The 17061-nt window shown below is 42.2% G+C and overlaps 3 protein-coding genes across 3 annotated transcripts in view; 2 read left to right on the top strand and 1 right to left on the bottom strand.

Moving 5' to 3' along the window:
* Positions 1-504: 504 nt before the first annotated feature.
* Positions 505-4108, bottom strand: mrpl47 (mitochondrial ribosomal protein L47). The gene is made up of 7 exons (XM_034229929.1): positions 3960-4108; positions 2994-3142; positions 2852-2912; positions 2671-2767; positions 1948-2078; positions 963-1058; positions 505-843 (listed from the first exon to the last, which is right to left on the bottom strand). The coding sequence occupies exons 1-7, from the start codon at positions 4091-4093 to the stop codon at positions 732-734; spliced, it is 780 nt and encodes a 259-aa protein (XP_034085820.1). The 5' UTR covers positions 4094-4108; the 3' UTR covers positions 505-731.
* A 198-nt stretch (positions 4109-4306) lies between these two features.
* Positions 4307-12460, top strand: ndufb5 (NADH:ubiquinone oxidoreductase subunit B5). The gene is made up of 6 exons (XM_034229702.1): positions 4307-4448; positions 4866-4954; positions 10763-10829; positions 10963-11024; positions 11488-11594; positions 12254-12460. The coding sequence occupies exons 1-6, from the start codon at positions 4331-4333 to the stop codon at positions 12372-12374; spliced, it is 564 nt and encodes a 187-aa protein (XP_034085593.1). The 5' UTR covers positions 4307-4330; the 3' UTR covers positions 12375-12460.
* A 1059-nt stretch (positions 12461-13519) lies between these two features.
* The window catches only part of usp13 (ubiquitin specific peptidase 13), a 33144-nt gene continuing 29602 nt past the window's right edge, over positions 13520-17061 (top strand). The window contains 2 exon segments of the mRNA XM_034229788.1: positions 13520-13924; positions 16083-16208. Coding sequence (XP_034085679.1) covers positions 13814-13924; positions 16083-16208 — 237 coding nt within the window. The 5' untranslated portion in view covers positions 13520-13813.

Here is a 17061-nt window from a genome sequence, read left to right as displayed (position 1 = left end):
GTATCAAATTATTGTAAAGTTGCATTCTTAAAGGTGGGGTAGGTAATTCACTTCAGGAACACTGTTATATTCCATGGAATGCTCTTAACATCCCGATAGCAATGAATACATTAAATGTTTGCCAATAAATATATACAAATATTTCATCTGTGGAAGCCGTGGCGCTGTAAAAAGCACGACCAATTATCTTCCTCGTCAAATAACTGGATGGCCTACCTGCCTGTCAGCCTTCCATCTCGTGCACAAACCTATCTCGTGCCCTCATTGGTCATGTGCGCGTTCCTGTGTGTTGGAGGAGGGGCTCTGTAAGGAAGTCTGAAGGAAGGGGCAGATTTTTTTCGGTTGTGTACTTTCAAATTCGAGCGCACTCGAGCTGGTTTCTCCATTCTTACCTACCCTACCTTTAACTCAAATGATCCCAAAACTTGAAAAGGACAGTTCCCACTAAATGTACTGACCCTTTATATACTCATTTTAGGGACTAGTAAAACAAGATAACCAAAACTCAATGCATATATTTTAATAGTAAGTTAAAAAAAAGATTTCAGGGGGATGTAGAATAATTTATCTTCCAGGATCAAACAGCTGGACAAATGCACTTATACTCAACATAGGACACGGTTTCAGACAACTCAGTTATTTGACACGAGCAGATATCAATTGAATTCTAACTTTGCAGATAGATGCGGCTGTCAAAACTCTTTGATTGTAAAAAGTGCATTTTAATTTTTTTACGATGCAGAAACTTTCATTTGAGGGAACTTCTCCTTAAGTTTCGACCGATTTCCCCTCTGTAAGGAGGTGTACTTGGCCTTCGCTCGGAGATGCTTCTCCAAGCGCAGCCTGCAAGACAGAAAAAAATCATATATTTTTTTTCAAGAGAATAAGAATTTTATAATAGATAAGACATCTTGTACATCTACTAAAACTTATTTTAAAGAGTGATGTGAGCCGTATCTTACCTTATGTGTGGTTGGACAAACTTGGGTGTGAAGAACCTCTTTCGCTTATACCTCTTGTTCATGTACCAAGGAATAGCATATTCTTTGTAGCGATACCTGAGTAAAAGAAAAGAGTAAATTAAGCGCGTGCGGTGCAGTGGGTTGGTGTTCGGATCAGTGGGTCACAGGTTCAAACCCCACTGCAGTCAGCATGTCAATGTGTCCCTGGGCAAGACACTTCACCCCAAATTGCTCCTGTGGGGATTGTCCACAGTATTGAGTATGTAAGTCACTTTGGATAAAAGCGTCTAACAAGAGACATGTAATGTAAGCCACTTCCTGCATTTCATTTTCTAAAGCCTGGGCCCTTAGAGGTATGTCAATTATATAACAGACCACCTGCAGGAATAATATTTGTCAATGATTGCAGCATAACTTGGTGTGTTACCACCACCTGTTGATCAATGGAATAGGGTAAAACACGCAGGAGCACGCCCAGAACTTAACACTGGTATAACTTCTTCTATAAATCCTTCCTTCGACTGCTGCAAACGTATAGATCCACGTACAAGTCACGTAAACAGCCATGACGACGCTCTTCATCACTGTCTCCATCTCCTCGGTCTGTACAGAATTTGGTAGAAAGTGTCTGCCCCGAAACCCTCTGCAACAGGAACCCAAACTATCCAGTATGACTATTCTAGGGAATTTGAAAAGTATTTTAAAGAAAATCTGAAGAGAGCATCCTCTGTAATTGGCTCATTTGAATACGATCGCTTTGGCACTTATCTTAAAGGATCTGGGCTCTATTTTCTCTTTATATGAATGTCTGTCTGCAGCTATGGGTGTATTGCTGTTGAAAAAAACAAAATAGGGACCCATAGAAAAACTGCTCAGTAGTGCTACTGATCAATAACTCCACAGAGAACCTTTAAAATGTGAATAAATCGTGTTGCATTTCTCCATGTATACGTTTGATATAGCAAACAGGAGGATCTGCTCTCACCAGTAGGCGTATCCAAATATGTTCCTCCTCCAGGCTCCTGGCCGGCCTTTCTCCTGTCCGGTCTGCAGCAGCCGCAGCGCAGTCTCTCTCTCCTTCACCACCGTCTCCAGGCGGAACATGGACCGGCTCACCTGGGGGGAGACAGTGTGATTTATCTTAGCCAGGGCTTCTACTTAAACACACACAACAGTCAAAATACTACAGGTACAAACCCTGCAACCAACCTAGACTGAGTAGAAGACTAGGTCAAAGTCTGTCTATCAAATATAATGTTGAATTGCTACATTAATCAGGGTTTATAAAGCCTATAAAGGTACCTTAAGCAAACATTCCCAGACTCTTGAAGCCTTTATCCTCACATAGATTATTATACTAAATGCAATTAGGGAAATTCAAGTTAACATAATTATTTATACCCACAGAAATCAATGTGTATAGTCCCTTTGTGTTTTTCATTTGGCTTTTATTTAACTTTTGATAATGATTATTTAATGCCCAGCTAGCTTCAGTTCACTAGTGTTTGTGGCGAGATGACAGGTGGCAACAAATCAATATGACAAAGGTCTTGTTTCATTTCAAGTATTGAAAAATGTTAGGTTTACATGAGATATTGTGTCGATGGAACATTAGACTATATTCGAAGATGAGCATTTTATTCAAAAATGTTCCTATCCTTTAAAATTAAGATGTTGTAAGAGCATGATAGTGGAGCATCATACCAACCTTCTTTAATCTTTCTGGACTTGGCATCTGAAGCCTTTGCCTTCTCGACTCCTGTTCAAGTGAGAGCAGCATGTTCTTTTCTTTCAACAGCACATACCTGAGACAGAACGAGAGAGTTAAACACTGCTGAGAAATGTGTTTCATATGTTTGAAGCACCAGTGTGAACCTAACTGTTCTTACCAGAGTTTGTGCAAATCCTCATTGCTCTTCGTCCTCAGATGTTTGGCAGTCCATGGTGCACCTAAAACAAACACATTTCTATTAGTAAAGCTACATGCAGGCTGTAGAGACATTAGAGTAATAGAATACTTCTGTGTTTTACCTGACTTCACGTTGTTCTCTCCCCAGTTCTCAGGCAGGTCGAAGAACTCGTCCAGCCCTCTCCTGCTGACGGTGGTGTGCAGGGCTCGACACTGACTCACAGCGCTGACAGGACTGCACCAAGACAGGGCAGCGAGAGGGGACGTTTCCCTGGTAGATGCAAAAATAAATGCACATAACAAGATGAGTTTTAGACTAAACCTAAAACAATTGTATTATGCTACTTCTAAAATGTCTAGTCCTTTTTTTCAGACCAATAAACTAATTTGAGTGACTGCTGGTTTGTGGCAACCAATGACATTTAGTTATTATTTGTTAATCTATAGATTATTTATTTTAGATTAATAAATACATTGTGTAGTCTTTACATTTTCAGAAAAAACTATTGAAAATGTCTTTAATCAAGTGTAATATATATCTCGTTTTGATAGCCAAAAACCCGAACGCGTTCAGTTTAGCCAATACAAATTAAATTACAAATGCAAATTCAAAATATAATTAGAAAAAGGCAATAGAAGTTTGAAATTGCTTTTTAAATTAAATAAATAATAGGATTTATTTTAGGGTTTGTCAGATACGTGCTCTGTGTGGTCTGTGTGAGTTTAAACTACATTGATTGGCAATACCTCCCATTGAAAACATAATAATTGAAACTAGAATTTCATGACTTTTATTCAGAAACCAAATAACTAAACCCATGACTATTTAAGTTAATCCAATGTCAATTAACTCAACACAAGTCTGCTGGTGGCATAATAAATGCAAGATGAAGAAGATGTCCAACCTTAATTTATTAGGACTGTTATTCATCGTATTGTATTAGCTAATGCCTCGTTAGTCGTTACCTTTCATATGTAATCACTGAAACACAATCTGTTAATGGGGAGCAGAGACATTATGAGGTCGGAACACGTTGACTTTAACGTCATTTATAGGTCATGTTTTACACACTGCAACAGTGTCCTACCTGTATAGATGAGGCTGGCATCTGGTCAAAGTGGCAGTACAATGCTTAGTATTTATCGCAGAAGATATCCTAAAGACATTTTGAAACTGCTTGCAAAGAGTCAAAACGCGTCCTGCTGAAGAGGACGCCGCCATCTTTCCCCTAGTCCTTTCCACATTACCCATCATGCATTTCTCAAGTTTTTTTATTTTGATTGTTTTATTTTTTTTCAATTATAAATATATGGCTGTGTTACAATATTACCATATGTATGTACACTACAACTAAAATAAAAATAAAAACAATATTACATTAAAATACAAAAATGGTTTCCTTTTCTCAACGTCATCAACCAATCAGAGCTCGTGTTATTGGACCGTCTCCAAGTAAAGATGGTGGGCATGAGTGTTCTCAGATCTGCTGCTGCTTTTGCAGCCAGATTGAGTCCTCTGAAATCTGGAAATAATGCGGCACAATTACTGTCTCGAATCATCCCACGCACAGATAAAGGTAAGAGATACCATGGCAGTTTAAAGAGGGAGTATGTTGACCCTGAAGCTGGCCGTCTCTTCTTGTGACCTTGCGCCGGAACTTTCTACCATGCTAATGTTAGCTAGCTGTTGTCCTGTTGTCAACGGAAAACGCAACGTGTAGGTTAATACTTCTAGTTACGTGTAGCTATATCGTATTTTGTCAGCATATCATTTTTGTAAGCCAACCTTCTTTCTGATAATGCCAATAGTGTCAGCCGGTGTAACACTTGCAGTGTAGTTTGAATAACACCTCTCCCCATATAACCATGTCATATTTCTCATACAAAAACATTGCAAAATTGTTTTAATTTACCCAATTAAAACAATCTGTCTAGTTGTATATCATGACCTTAACACCATAGTCATAACACTATCCTTTGCCTTTGTCTTGCAGTGGCCGTGCGTTTTGGTGGTGGTCATGGAAAGCAAATGTTTGTCGTCAAGTCCACTAGCTTCTACGACAGGAGATTTCTGGGCTTGTTGGTGAGTACTGAAACACCTTCTCATTAATTTTCTGTGATCATCACCACATCACAGTTATTAGATAACAAGATACATTCCAGCTACAGGCAATCTCCACAAACAGCCATGTTTAAATAGCAAAGGCACTTAAAAAGAGCCCTGCTGTACCTTCTTACTCATTTATTGTTTTTGACACTATAAGCCTGTAATACCAGTTTACTCACTTTTAGACCCCCAACAGTGTTTAATGTTGTATTCCTGAAGTTATCAGCACCTCTGTTCAAAGTTTTTGGAATTGGAATCCACTTTACCTGTTAAGCCCCAAGCCCCCGCCCCCTTGGGCTAAACGCAACATCTTGCAAGAAACAGAGTCTGAGGGCTTCTTAACATTTAACAACCTATTAATGTGTCATACCCACTTAACGGGAAGAAACTCAGCTACCTGACGATATGAACCATTTTTACCGAAACAAAACACAACTCTAACGCCAAGCCTCTGAATTAGCACTAAGCGAAAGAGTGCTAACGCACTTGGCACATAACTCACGGTAGAAATATTGTATACTTCATCGGATCTGCACAAACAATATATCATATGAAAGCTGGGTTCTATTTCGTATATGGCTTCGCCCTCTAAGGCTATCGCTATTGGGTAATCCCCCTGCGCCTCGCGCAGCACTGAAAACTTGTAGTCCACGCCCACCCGCAAGGTGGGCCCCACCCTCGGGCCTCCTTCCGGTATAAATAGGAAGGAGGCCCGGCAATCTGCTCCCTCTTTTCTTCAGCAAACCAGCACAGTTACTGAAGCACAGCAATTGAAAATCATCATGAGCAACAACTGCGTCCGTGATTGTCCCTCATGTGGCTCTGGGTTCATAATGAGTTATGACCAGCAGAGATAAAAGCAGTATGCGAATCCTGCCTGGGGTCAGAGCATGCGTACGCGGCTCTAAACCAGCAGGTAGCATGCACACACTCCGCCCGTCTCCCCTCGGGTGACAGGAAGCGGAGAGTGGACGCTCTTGCTGCTGCGGCCGAGGAGGACGATTGGCCCGTCCAGGCTTACGAGCCGCGGACGGGGCCTCGTGTCCCTGGGGCCGAGTGCCGGGCAGGAGTCCGAAGAAAAGCAACTCCTGCCCCGCCTCCCTCCACGGTTCACCGTGCGGTTCTCCCCCCCCCCTCCTCTCCTCCGGACGGGGGAGACAGAGTCGGAGCAGGGTGCCAGCTTGGCGGCCGAACATGCTTTCCCCCTCTCCGTCACCACAGCGCGGCGGCGAATAACATCGCGCTGCTCTCCAACTCGGTGGTGACAGTGGTAGAGCGGTCCACCACCGAGGCAGAGGAAATCAGCAAGGCGGCCAGCATGGCGCTCATTCTGTGCGCGTCCGTTGCTGTCTCCCAGGCCACCTCTAGCGGAAGCAGGCGTCTGTTACGGAGACGGCCAGAAAAGTGCTACTGGACGCTCCAATTAGCCCGGACGGGCTGTTCGGACCCCAGTTCCACGCCATGGTGGAGTCCATGAAGACGGCCGCGGAACAGGCGGACGGCATTCACCAGTATGTACAGCTGGCTCCAGCCTGCTGAGCGCCCACAGCGGCACCAACGCCCGCAGCAGCTGCGGCGTCCACGCCGGCCACAGGAGTCCGCAAGCGGAGCGACGCCCACAGCAACCGCCTCGGCAACAGACTCGCCCTTCGGTGGCTGCAGGGGCTCCGTCCCACGTCTCCGCTCCCCCACCACCCCAGAGACAGGGTCTCCCGGCGGCGAGTCAAAGGGGAGTGAGGCTCCCCCGCTCCTGGTCTGCTCCGCGAGAGCCTCCGAGAAAGCAGGGCCGGTAATTAAGCCGGCTGCCACTAATCTGTTGATTAAGTAGACGGCAGGGCTCCCTGCTGAAGCCTGCTGTTTTCAACCTATTATAGTTTATAAACTGCAGAGCTCGCGGCATTCCTCTGTCCCAGATATGCCTCCTATACACAGTCATAATAAATCCACGAGCACCGTTATAACGCCTCGTGTGGATAGCATACACACACCTCTCATCCTCTGGGCGTGTACGCGCCTCATGATGAGAGACGGAGTGAAATGCAGCGTGTGGAAACTCCCTCGCAGCCCTTTTGCCTCACGGGCAGCGGCGGCGATGGCGTGGCTCGTCACCATGATGACCATTACGGCACATCACAGAGAAGCCTCTCCCCCCAGCAGTTCAATGGGATACAATAAACACTCCTGTCCTCCCAGGAACAGTGTCTTGCGCAGTTTTTACCCCCGCTATTTTTCTAAATCTCAGAAAAGAACGGGGGAGTCGTCCCGTTGCTGTACAATCAAACATGTGTTGATTTGCACAGACAACAGGCCACGGCTATGGAAGCAGCCTACCTCGATCGCCAGGGAGGAGTACGATCTGCGCAGCTTCTGAACGCAGCCAGGCGGCTGCTGTTCTGGGCGCGCACACACGTTGCTCTCCATCAGAGCAATGTATATTCCCGGCGAAATTAACAGAGGGGCTCGCAGAACGCAGCAGCCGTTGTATGCGAGGAGTATGGAGACTCAGACCTGTGTCACGCACACTGGCACCTCAGTGGGATTTGGCTTTGGTGTTACGCGCACTAAAGCAAAGCCCCATTTGAACCTGATCAGGTTCCCCTTAAACTGTTATCAGCCAAAGTAGTACTGCTTTTGGCTCGATCAGAAAAAAGGGTGAGTGATTTGTCTGCTCTCTCTGTGGCTCCGTCATGTCTCCGGATCCAAGTAGATGGCAGTTCAGCTGTTTTACGCCCTAACCCGGCTTCATGCTTATGGTCATCACAACTCTTTTAGGTCAAGAGTGATCACCCTGGCTGGCTTATTCCCCCCTCCTTATAGGTCGGAGGAAGAAGCCACGTCTCATCTCCTCTGTCCTGTGCGCGCGCTGTCTTGCAGGACAGCTGTCACATTGGCTGTGTGAGGCTGTGTCACAGGCATATGTCTCCTCTGGGGTGGAGCCCCCGGAGAACATCAATGCGCACTCCACCAGAGGAATTTCCTCCTCCACGGCTTTGCACGGAGGAATGTCAGTGGAAGATATTTGCACTGCTGCATCTTGGTCTTCCCCCTGTTCATTTATTCATTTTTATTTGAGGGATGTCTCCCATTCCTTTCTGACACACCCTGTACTGGGTGTCCTGTCGGAGTGAGTGACGTCAGGGATCCAGCTGGGCGCTCTCCTACCTGTCTGACACGCAGAGAGCTGCTGTTCCCCCTATGATTGCTGGGCAAGGTGGGACCTTCGTCTCTACTTTCTCACAGCGGCCGGTATGTATTGTTCCCAGGCTTCACCCCGTCGGGAAGATAGGCATGTTTTGCTATGTTCCAGGGACGGTGATGCGCCATTACGCATGGCACAACAGGCAGGGAGTGTTATTGAGCAGGTGTGTCTGTGCTTCTAGTGCCGGGCGGACCCAGTGGGGCGCAGACTACATCATGCTTCGCCCTTAACTAGGGATGCACGATAATTATCGGCCCGATAATTATCGGTCCGATATTAGGAATTATGACGTCATCCCGATAAACCCGATACCAGTATTAATAGCCCCGATAATATACAATATATTTTTTGGGTAAAAAAAAAGGAAAAAAATACTGCGGTGTGGGTGGATTGGGATGAGGGGCGCTTGTTTTTTACTCAGCTCCTCCCGTTTTGCCAGTACTGTGGTATTAGTGGTTTAGGAAGAGGGGAGTTCTTCACAAATCCAGCGCTCCCTAACTCATGCCTGGCTGTGACGGCTGTGCGGCCGTGAAGCCAGGACAGTAAACAAACATGTCGTCGGTGGTATGGGTGTTGGAGCTATGTGCAACTCAAGGCATATGCTCGAACCGGAGCTGCCTGGACGCTGCAATCATGGACGCACTATCCGTGCTGAGTCTGCTGACTTTTCGTACAATGTCCCACTGTCTGGCTTCCTGCATAAAGTCAAGTGCTCGGCGCAGTTGTGGCGAAATGTCGCTCCTCTGTTTTCATTTAAACAGCTCCTTATATCCGTTAGCGCAGCTAGCTAGCACCAGATGCTAACAACAACAATGCACGTAAGATCTCTCTCTCGCTCGGGCCACACATACACACACCCTCCCGGTCCTCCAGATGGCCAGTCGGTGCCTGCCGGTGAGCGTGGAAGTGTGGTCTGCCACAAGCGTGCGGCAGGAGCGGGGCTGTCAGCATCAGCTTGTAGATGGTATTTTAAACTCGATGCGCTCTGAAACTACGGGGCGGCCGAGGAAAAAAAATACACATGCGTTAATCGCGTTAAAATAATTAGTGGCGTACATTTTGTATTATTATTGGTCTTGAGAAGCAGGAAGTTATCGGTATCGGTTTCAAAACCAATATCGTGCATCCCTACCCTTAACCCAATAGCGATAGCCTTAGAGGGCGAAGCCATATACAAAATAGAACTGAAGTTACCTACTGTAACCCCAGCTTCTATGAATAAATGGCGCAGCCCTCTGTGCTGGGCCCCATTGGTTCCACGAATAGCTGAAGAAAAGTTATGTTGTATGGGAGCAGATTGCCGGGCCTCCTTCCTATTTATACCGGAAGGAGGCCCGAGGGTGTGGCCCACCTTGCGGGTGGGCGTGGACTAAAAGTGTTTCAGTGCTGCGCAGGGGGATTACCCAATAGCGATAGCCTTAGAGGGCTGCGCCATTTACTCATAGAAGCTGGGGTTACAGTAGGTAACCTCAGATTCCACATATTCCAATGGTATAAGTATCATCACTCCACGACCAAAACTTGCGGCAGCGACACCAGACAACACACATTTTTAGCTTTACGTAGCCAACATTTCAAGTACGTCTTACCTTTGCTGTTTTCTGATCAAAAGTTGTGTTCAATGGCATTAAAATGCATAAAAACGCTGATGAAGGTTAATCCAATAGGCGTGTTCACACCGCAGTACTTTTCCCACTTTAGTTCTGATATAGTTCCGAAATGTCGCGTTCACACCAAAAAGAGCCGGAACTAAAATTAGTTCATGAGAACCTTTTTACCCTCTTCTAGAGAGCAAGTACTTTCGTGGGAGAAAAAGGTTCCCATTTCTGATTGGCGGGGCGGAATGCAAACCACGCCCCGTAAAACTCAGCAGCTTCTACTGAAGCCAGTCCCCAACTCCGGGTACTTCCGGCCGGGGACTTCGGGTGGCAATATACGCGTGAAGTTGTTTGAGGCCTGCCAGTAAACCCAAAGCAGAAGAAGAAGAAGTGACGTCAGCGGCTTCATTTGCCTAATCCTCCCACAGGGACTTATTCCGGTGTGAACGCGATCTGTACTTAGTTCATGAGAACTAAAGAGTTCTCATGAACTAAGTTCTGATGAACCTTTGTGGGCAAAGTACTGCGGTGTGAAAGCGCCTAATGTCTCTGTGAAACTTTGAAATGATTACTGATAATCCAGCATAACATTTATGTCAATAACCGGAGTTGTTTGATCATTCTCAATGTCACATTTATTTTTTTTATTTATCCAAAAAATATTTGCATATTGGTTCGGCAATAGAAAAAGCTTCCACACTTACAATTTGAACGTTACATGATGTAAATAGATATCCAGCCATGCAATTATCAAACCCAGAGTGGACAGTATTTCGAATCTAACAATTACTCCTGTGCTGGTAGTTTCTATGATATAAAAGTGTAATATAATGAAAAGCAATGCATACAATGTCAACTAGTTTGCATCTAAATAATTATTGCTGACCTGTTGGCTTTGTGACAGCTGTAGCCGTGACCTTGATCCAATGTCATGCTGAACATTGGACTATTTTCTGTATTTACTTTTATCTTCTTTTCCCCTCTCAGAGATATTACCTTCTGCTGACTGGCATTCCTGTGGCTATCATTATTACTAGTGTGAATGTCTTCATTGGTAAGTAGGAATATACTGTATATCTTCAAGTTTCAGGTGTATCTTCTTCAATTTAAAGATATGGATTTGTCACTAAAAAAATGTAGATACATGTTACTTTGTATTTAAATTTGAGTTTGATTGTGTTGTAAAGGTCAGGCAGAGCTGGTTGAAACTCCTGAGGGCTACGAACCTGAGTACTGGGAGTACCACAAGGTAAGTCTTAACTAGCAGCTTATCTCATACACACTTTCAGGAGGCTTTTTGTGTCACTGATCTGGACCCTTGGAAGGGAACAATGGGCTCAAGCATGGTTTACATTTGGAAATAGAAGTCATTACCTATATGCCTTTTTAAATTACAAAGCCTATAAGATGAGTTGGCCTTTGGTGAATGCTTAATGAGTAATATCATACCAAATATTTTGTGCTTTTATTATCTAAACAGAGTTTTATACTTGTATATATTTCAGAGAGCAGCATATGCACAATTATCCTATCATTCATGTGGTAATATTGAGAGAAAAGTAAAAGGATAAAATCATATATCGTCACTTGCACTAAATCTACTTTATAAAGTCATCAATCATCATTTTCAATTCAGCTGCAAAATCTGTTATTGTTTATTTGATGTAATATAGAAGTAGTCATTGAAAATCGTTTTGCATTCTGTCTTGCAGCACCCCATCACCAGGTGGATCGCACGGACGTTGTTTGACTCTCCAGTGAAGGACTATGAGAAGATGATGGCTGTAATCCATAACGAGAAAGAAAAGTCCGACTTGAGGTGAATTTGAGTGCTGCTGTGTTATTTCGTTACTTCTCCTTTGTGAAGGTCAGAGTGAAAATGTCCTTATGTTGTATTTAGTGCAACTACTGCTTATAGCTTGCAGAAGTTAGGTGGTAATGCTATAATGCATTTTTCCTTTGAGTGTTTCAGATTCCCTCATTAAAAACGTATGAGCAACATTTTTCTACATGTTGATAACATTTAATGAAATATCTATATAATATCTTTGTTTTCTGAATGGCTATTATTGTAACAAGTGTCCAGACGCACTGAGGCATCCAGGGAGCAGTGTGACAGTTTGTCCGATCACAAAAGGTTTCCTTTTGTTAAAAGGGATTCTTGTTTGTCAGCTGCTCTACTTTGCACTCAGTATGTCGATACATTTATATCATAGCCATTTGTATAGTCATCAATTTATGAATGTATTAAATATAATTTAAAATGTATCTTGTCAAACTTGAATGTATTCATTGTTACACACCAACAATTTATTTTAATGCTCATTAGGACTCTATACAGTTCACAAGTTTTGTTTCTACAATTATATTTTTCATGGCTTTGGGACTTGTAGCACTATTCTGGGAATCACACCTTGCTCTTTTCTGTTATCTATGAATGATGATTTCATTAATTCCCTGCGTGTTTGTTGTCAACAGACTGACCCAGTTGGAGGTGAGTCGACGGATGAGGATGAAGGGAGACGGCCCCTGGTTTCAAACCAACACCCCCGAGAAGGATTTAATTGACTACGGCCACAAGTCAACACCTGACAATTAATCTATCAGTACATTCTGCCGATCAGTCTCACTGTTTGTACATTTTTTCCCTTCTCACGTAAATAAAGTATCTATATCGACTCCCAATATTTTTTGTTTTACAGTGTCTTTTTGGCTCCATTCTACAAACGAAACGTTTTACCTTGAGATTAAAACCTTACCACTTAAAACAGACGAGTAGTGCAATCTTGAGACTTTTAATGTTGACCGTAAGGTTTTAGCAAGTTTTCTTCAACATTTTAAGGTAACTCTGTGAGTGATTTATAACAAATAGTCATATTGAGGCTGCAGTATTCCTTTAAATCATAAAGGAATTCCTTTAAATCGTTGTGAATAAGGTTACATTGCTGAGCAGGGAGGCAAGTTATTTATTTTGTGAAATCTGAATGTCATCTCCTTGTCTCTTGGTGCTTCATCTCGGTCAAAGATCATTTTTATATTAATTTCATCCATTTGTTTATTCAACCTAAGCATCCTAAGGGATGAGGACTGCAAATGAATTAATGTATAACATATATATATCGTACAAGTTCACACATGACATTTAACTTTATGGAGGTGTCCTAGATAGGTTGCATTTCTAATTCATATATAGCCCTGTTAATCTGTACTGTGCACAAATGGATACATAGCATTTTAACATCACGTGTGATCCACAAGGAAGTTGGCAGGCAACACAAGTCTCTCAAGGACACACTCACTGTAGGCAACGGGATACGGTTTTGGAAAATATATTGTTTCTTTTTTTTGCAATAGAGGAGAGAGTCCACCTGGTGGCGGAGCTGTTCAGACATGATTGTTTGTAACTGACAAAGAACATTTGTATGTATAAGATGCACTCATGTAACCTATTTGCTGAATATATTTTTGATGCGACTACAATTTATTATGAGCGAAAAAGGCTACTGAGAAATCAAATTGAATGTATTTTTTAAATGTAGCCCGCCTAATACATAGTGTCAGAGCCCCTTATTGTGCTTTTAGGGTAGGCTACTGCGAGTGGTATTTATTAAACCAAAGTGCACTTCATATTTATGCTTCTCCTGGATCCTGGAGGGGAAACGCTTTAGTAAGTGTGGGTGGCTTTATGAATCATCCTCTGAGGTGGGAGGGGCCCCTCCGGTAAAACATCCCGTGTACAAAGCGTCACCACAGTCAACAGAAGCAATGTCATGTCTTCGCAGGTCTAAGATTTCTGCATGGTGGAATAAAAGGAAAACAACCAATAACGACAACATTAGCCTCCATGCTTCGAGCGTTGCTGCCGGTGTAGCAGACCAGCCTCCACCCCTCTGTCATTTTATTTGTATGTCTTTCAGCGTCACATCCCCCTGGCTGGAGGAATGTAGAGACGGAGGGATTTAAAAATAGCATCCTCTCCTTTGACACTCTGCTCCGGGGGCTCCGCAGCACTGTGGTGCGAGAAGCAGGAATGCGAAGATGGCTGCAGACCTCGGAGAGCTGCTGGTCCCATACATGCCCACCATCAGAGTGCCCAGGACCGGGGACAGGGTTTTCAAGAGCGAGTGCGCCTTCTCCTTCGACTCTCCCGTAAGTGTCCGCACAAACACGCCGAGACAGGAGCGTGTTGTCCGTGGAGGGTGACGCGGGCTGACAGTCGCATTTAATGTAATGTGTGTTTATGTGTCTCTATGACTACATTCCCCCTGAACTTGGGAGAAAAATAAATAATTACATGTTGTTTACATCTCAGGAGAGGGATGGAGGTGCTTCCCTTTGTGCAGTTCAGGCCACATTAAAACACACAGGCTAACACACCTGCGTGTAGCCTTGAACTAATTAAATGAAGTGTTAGCTGCCCTGTCAGGGTGAAGCTAGTGTGTGTGAGTTTATAGCCACATGTATGTTGTTTTGTAATTTATAAGGCCTCTAAAGTTGACTCGGTGGTGCTTAACTGGAAGTTTGTAATCTCAGGAAAATATTTACATTATGCTCGTTGTAACTGAGAATATGTTATAGGGATTTTTAAAATATGAATTGTGCGAGTTAGCCTTTAGTGGCCTATTAAAGCTAGTTTATGTTGTGATGTAAAGTTACATTTCTCATCAATAGTGCATGGTTGTACAATTAATTATCTAAAATGCATGCTATCCATGAAAGTTTTTGTTATCCTTACTTGACTATAACTCAATAATGAGTTTTAGTGGCCTTCATAGTAGAAGTGGTAGCCTACAGTATTTTTTACGTTGTTGTAACACCATGTGTCACTATAAAGTTTTGATCCAAAAGTTTTCAATATTTTTTTCATTTTCTGTTTTTTTTGTGTATGAGAAAATAGCGATAAGGCTGCAAATATCAATATTTTGATTTATATAGTTTAAAAAACGTTTGATCTGTGAGAATACATAGATTGTATGACCTTCCCTTTAAGTTGTAAAGACTAATTTGTCGACAGACTGACAGACAGTCAGAGTTTTTGATTCTTCTACATACAGCATAAAAACCTACTTTCTCGACTTTCTGAAACCGTTTTTAAAGGTGACTCAGCTGTCTGGAGTTCATCATGTTGGCTGAGGGTCGGTTTATTTTTATCCTAGTGCTGTTGAAGCTCATATGTCACTCTGGGCCACTTAAAGGTTTATCACAGGGGTTTATACGGCCCACACTGATTGCAGATTTAGGTTAGTTTTGAGATGGTATTCTTCAAGTATCTTGTCTCTGACTGTCCATGTGTGAAAATACCGCAGGATGTTTCTTTCCCGTAACAATAAAACCCCATCCTGCATTTTCAAACACTTTAAATGTGAGCCACTAGTCACATGCAGATGAAATAATCATACCTTTTGTATCCTGTAACAAGTTTCAGATACTGTAAGTCAATCTAAGATGAGACATGTGTGGGCTTGAGTCTTCATGGACTCAGCAGTTCTTTGAGGAATAAGGTTACTGTGTTTTTAAACCTGCAGTACCCCGGTGCCTCAAAAGCAAAGAGGAATACTTGAACTTAGATTGAGCTACATTAAATTCATAATTGTGTAGCTGTGTGTAAGATGCACATTCCTGAGTTAAAACAACAGTAACAGCAACATTCACATATCGCATTGCTTGTATGTAACAAGATATCACAATCTTGAGATATTGTCCGGCTAGAAATATTCTTTAAAATGGTGGAGATTCTTTTTATTTACAGCATTAAAACAAAACGGGCTAATAAGCAGCAGGCATTTTCTTGAGTACAACTTTTTTTTCTGTGTAAGAATGCTGAAACCAATTTTTTGCTGTTTGACAACATGCAAAAATAGAAAGGCTTTTTGACTGTGTGTTTGCAGAATCATTGTCACACATCTCTTAAATATACTCTTTACATCTTGTGCTACAATTTTGTAACTAGTGCCAGATATGTGGCCAAAGTATCAAAATCCCTATTAAAATGTAGCCTTAACGTTGAGCAATCTTTGCTTTAGCTGAAATAATAATATTTACCCTATTTTCCCTGTAAAATATTTGAAGTATTCTTCTGTGTGTCAGACAAGGCAATACAAAATAGAATATATGTGCGGATATATATTTATATACAAGTAGAATAAAGCTGCTTTCTGGCTACTGCAATATAAAGATAGAAGTCTTATTTTACTATATGGTAGAATAGAACTTTCTGCATTTCTGTTTTCCATGTGATAAATGAGCTGTGTTGATGGTGCTCCACCCCGTGCTGCTGCTCATTGTTACTGTTTGTTTTGGTCTGCAGGAGTCAGAGGGAGGCCTGTATGTGTGTATGAACACATTCCTCGGCTTTGGACGAGAACATGTGGAGAGACATTATCGCAAAACAGGACAGAGCGTTTACATGCACCTCAAACGACACGTCAAAGAGGTACGTTTTACCCCGGCCCTGTGTGTTTATTTGGAACTGATTTTTTACTGGCACTTGTTGTTAAGAATGAGAATAATAATCTTTATTTACACATGGCTTTTAAAAAGCACATTTCAAAATGGTTTTGCAATTGATAAAACCAGTATACAGAAAAGCAAATGAAAGACATCAACTTAAATGTGAACATTTTGAAATCTTGATGCAGATTTGTGACCAGCTAGATCTCAATTACACTTACATTAGAAATACATTTTGGTAAACTGATTAAATTCAAACTTGGTATTGCACACATATCTAATACTCTTTGAGAGTCTCACAACACATGGGAAAAGGTGTATGGTAGAATTGGACAAATGGTTAAACTTTAACCCATATTTAAATAATAATAATAATCAAATAAAATAATAATATTACAAATAAATGAGCCTTAAGAAGCAGTATACTGTTAAAAAATGTGATAAATGGTTAACACCCTACTAATGTTTCCTAATGTATTTTGAATTATAATCAATACTAATATAGTAATATCCTCAACCCTTCATAAAAGTTATAATTGTTGACTCAATATTGTACATTGTTAAATGAAAATAATAAATGTCTTTGCTTAAAACTCAATCAGTACTGAACGGTGCTTTAGATAAAAAGGTACACTGTGTGTCCTGGTTTGCTGATACCACGATGCTGTTATTTTAAACATCAGTGATTAAATTACACGAGTGCATATTCTTGGAGCTCGATTGCTTGGTCATCAACGTTTAATTAAAGAAAGAGGAATATATAAACTCTGTTTTAGCATGCGTGATAACCCTCAGACTGAAACATGACTGAGGGTTTTTAGCGCTTTGTTTTGCAT

This window comes from Gymnodraco acuticeps, unplaced genomic scaffold, assembly GCF_902827175.1.
Source record: "Gymnodraco acuticeps unplaced genomic scaffold, fGymAcu1.1, whole genome shotgun sequence".
Lineage (NCBI taxonomy): Eukaryota > Metazoa > Chordata > Actinopteri > Perciformes > Bathydraconidae > Gymnodraco > Gymnodraco acuticeps.
Note: the sequence above shows the minus strand (reverse complement) of the source record. Positions and strands in the feature narration are given on the sequence as shown.

Coding starts and splice junctions, on each gene's coding strand:
- mrpl47 (XM_034229929.1), bottom strand. CDS start 4,093: ATGGCGGCGTCCTCTTCAGCAGGACGCGTTTTGACTCTTTGCAAGCAG. Junction 2,913..2,993: donor AGAGAACAACGTGAAGTCAG/GTAAAACACAGA, acceptor TGTTTGTTTTAG/GTGCACCATGGACTGCCAAA. Junction 2,768..2,851: donor GAGGATTTGCACAAACTCTG/GTAAGAACAGTT, acceptor GTTCTGTCTCAG/GTATGTGCTGTTGAAAGAAA.
- ndufb5 (XM_034229702.1), top strand. CDS start 4,331: ATGGTGGGCATGAGTGTTCTCAGATCTGCTGCTGCTTTTGCAGCCAGA. Junction 4,955..10,762: donor GGAGATTTCTGGGCTTGTTG/GTGAGTACTGAA, acceptor TTCCCCTCTCAG/AGATATTACCTTCTGCTGAC. Junction 11,025..11,487: donor AGTACTGGGAGTACCACAAG/GTAAGTCTTAAC, acceptor TCTGTCTTGCAG/CACCCCATCACCAGGTGGAT.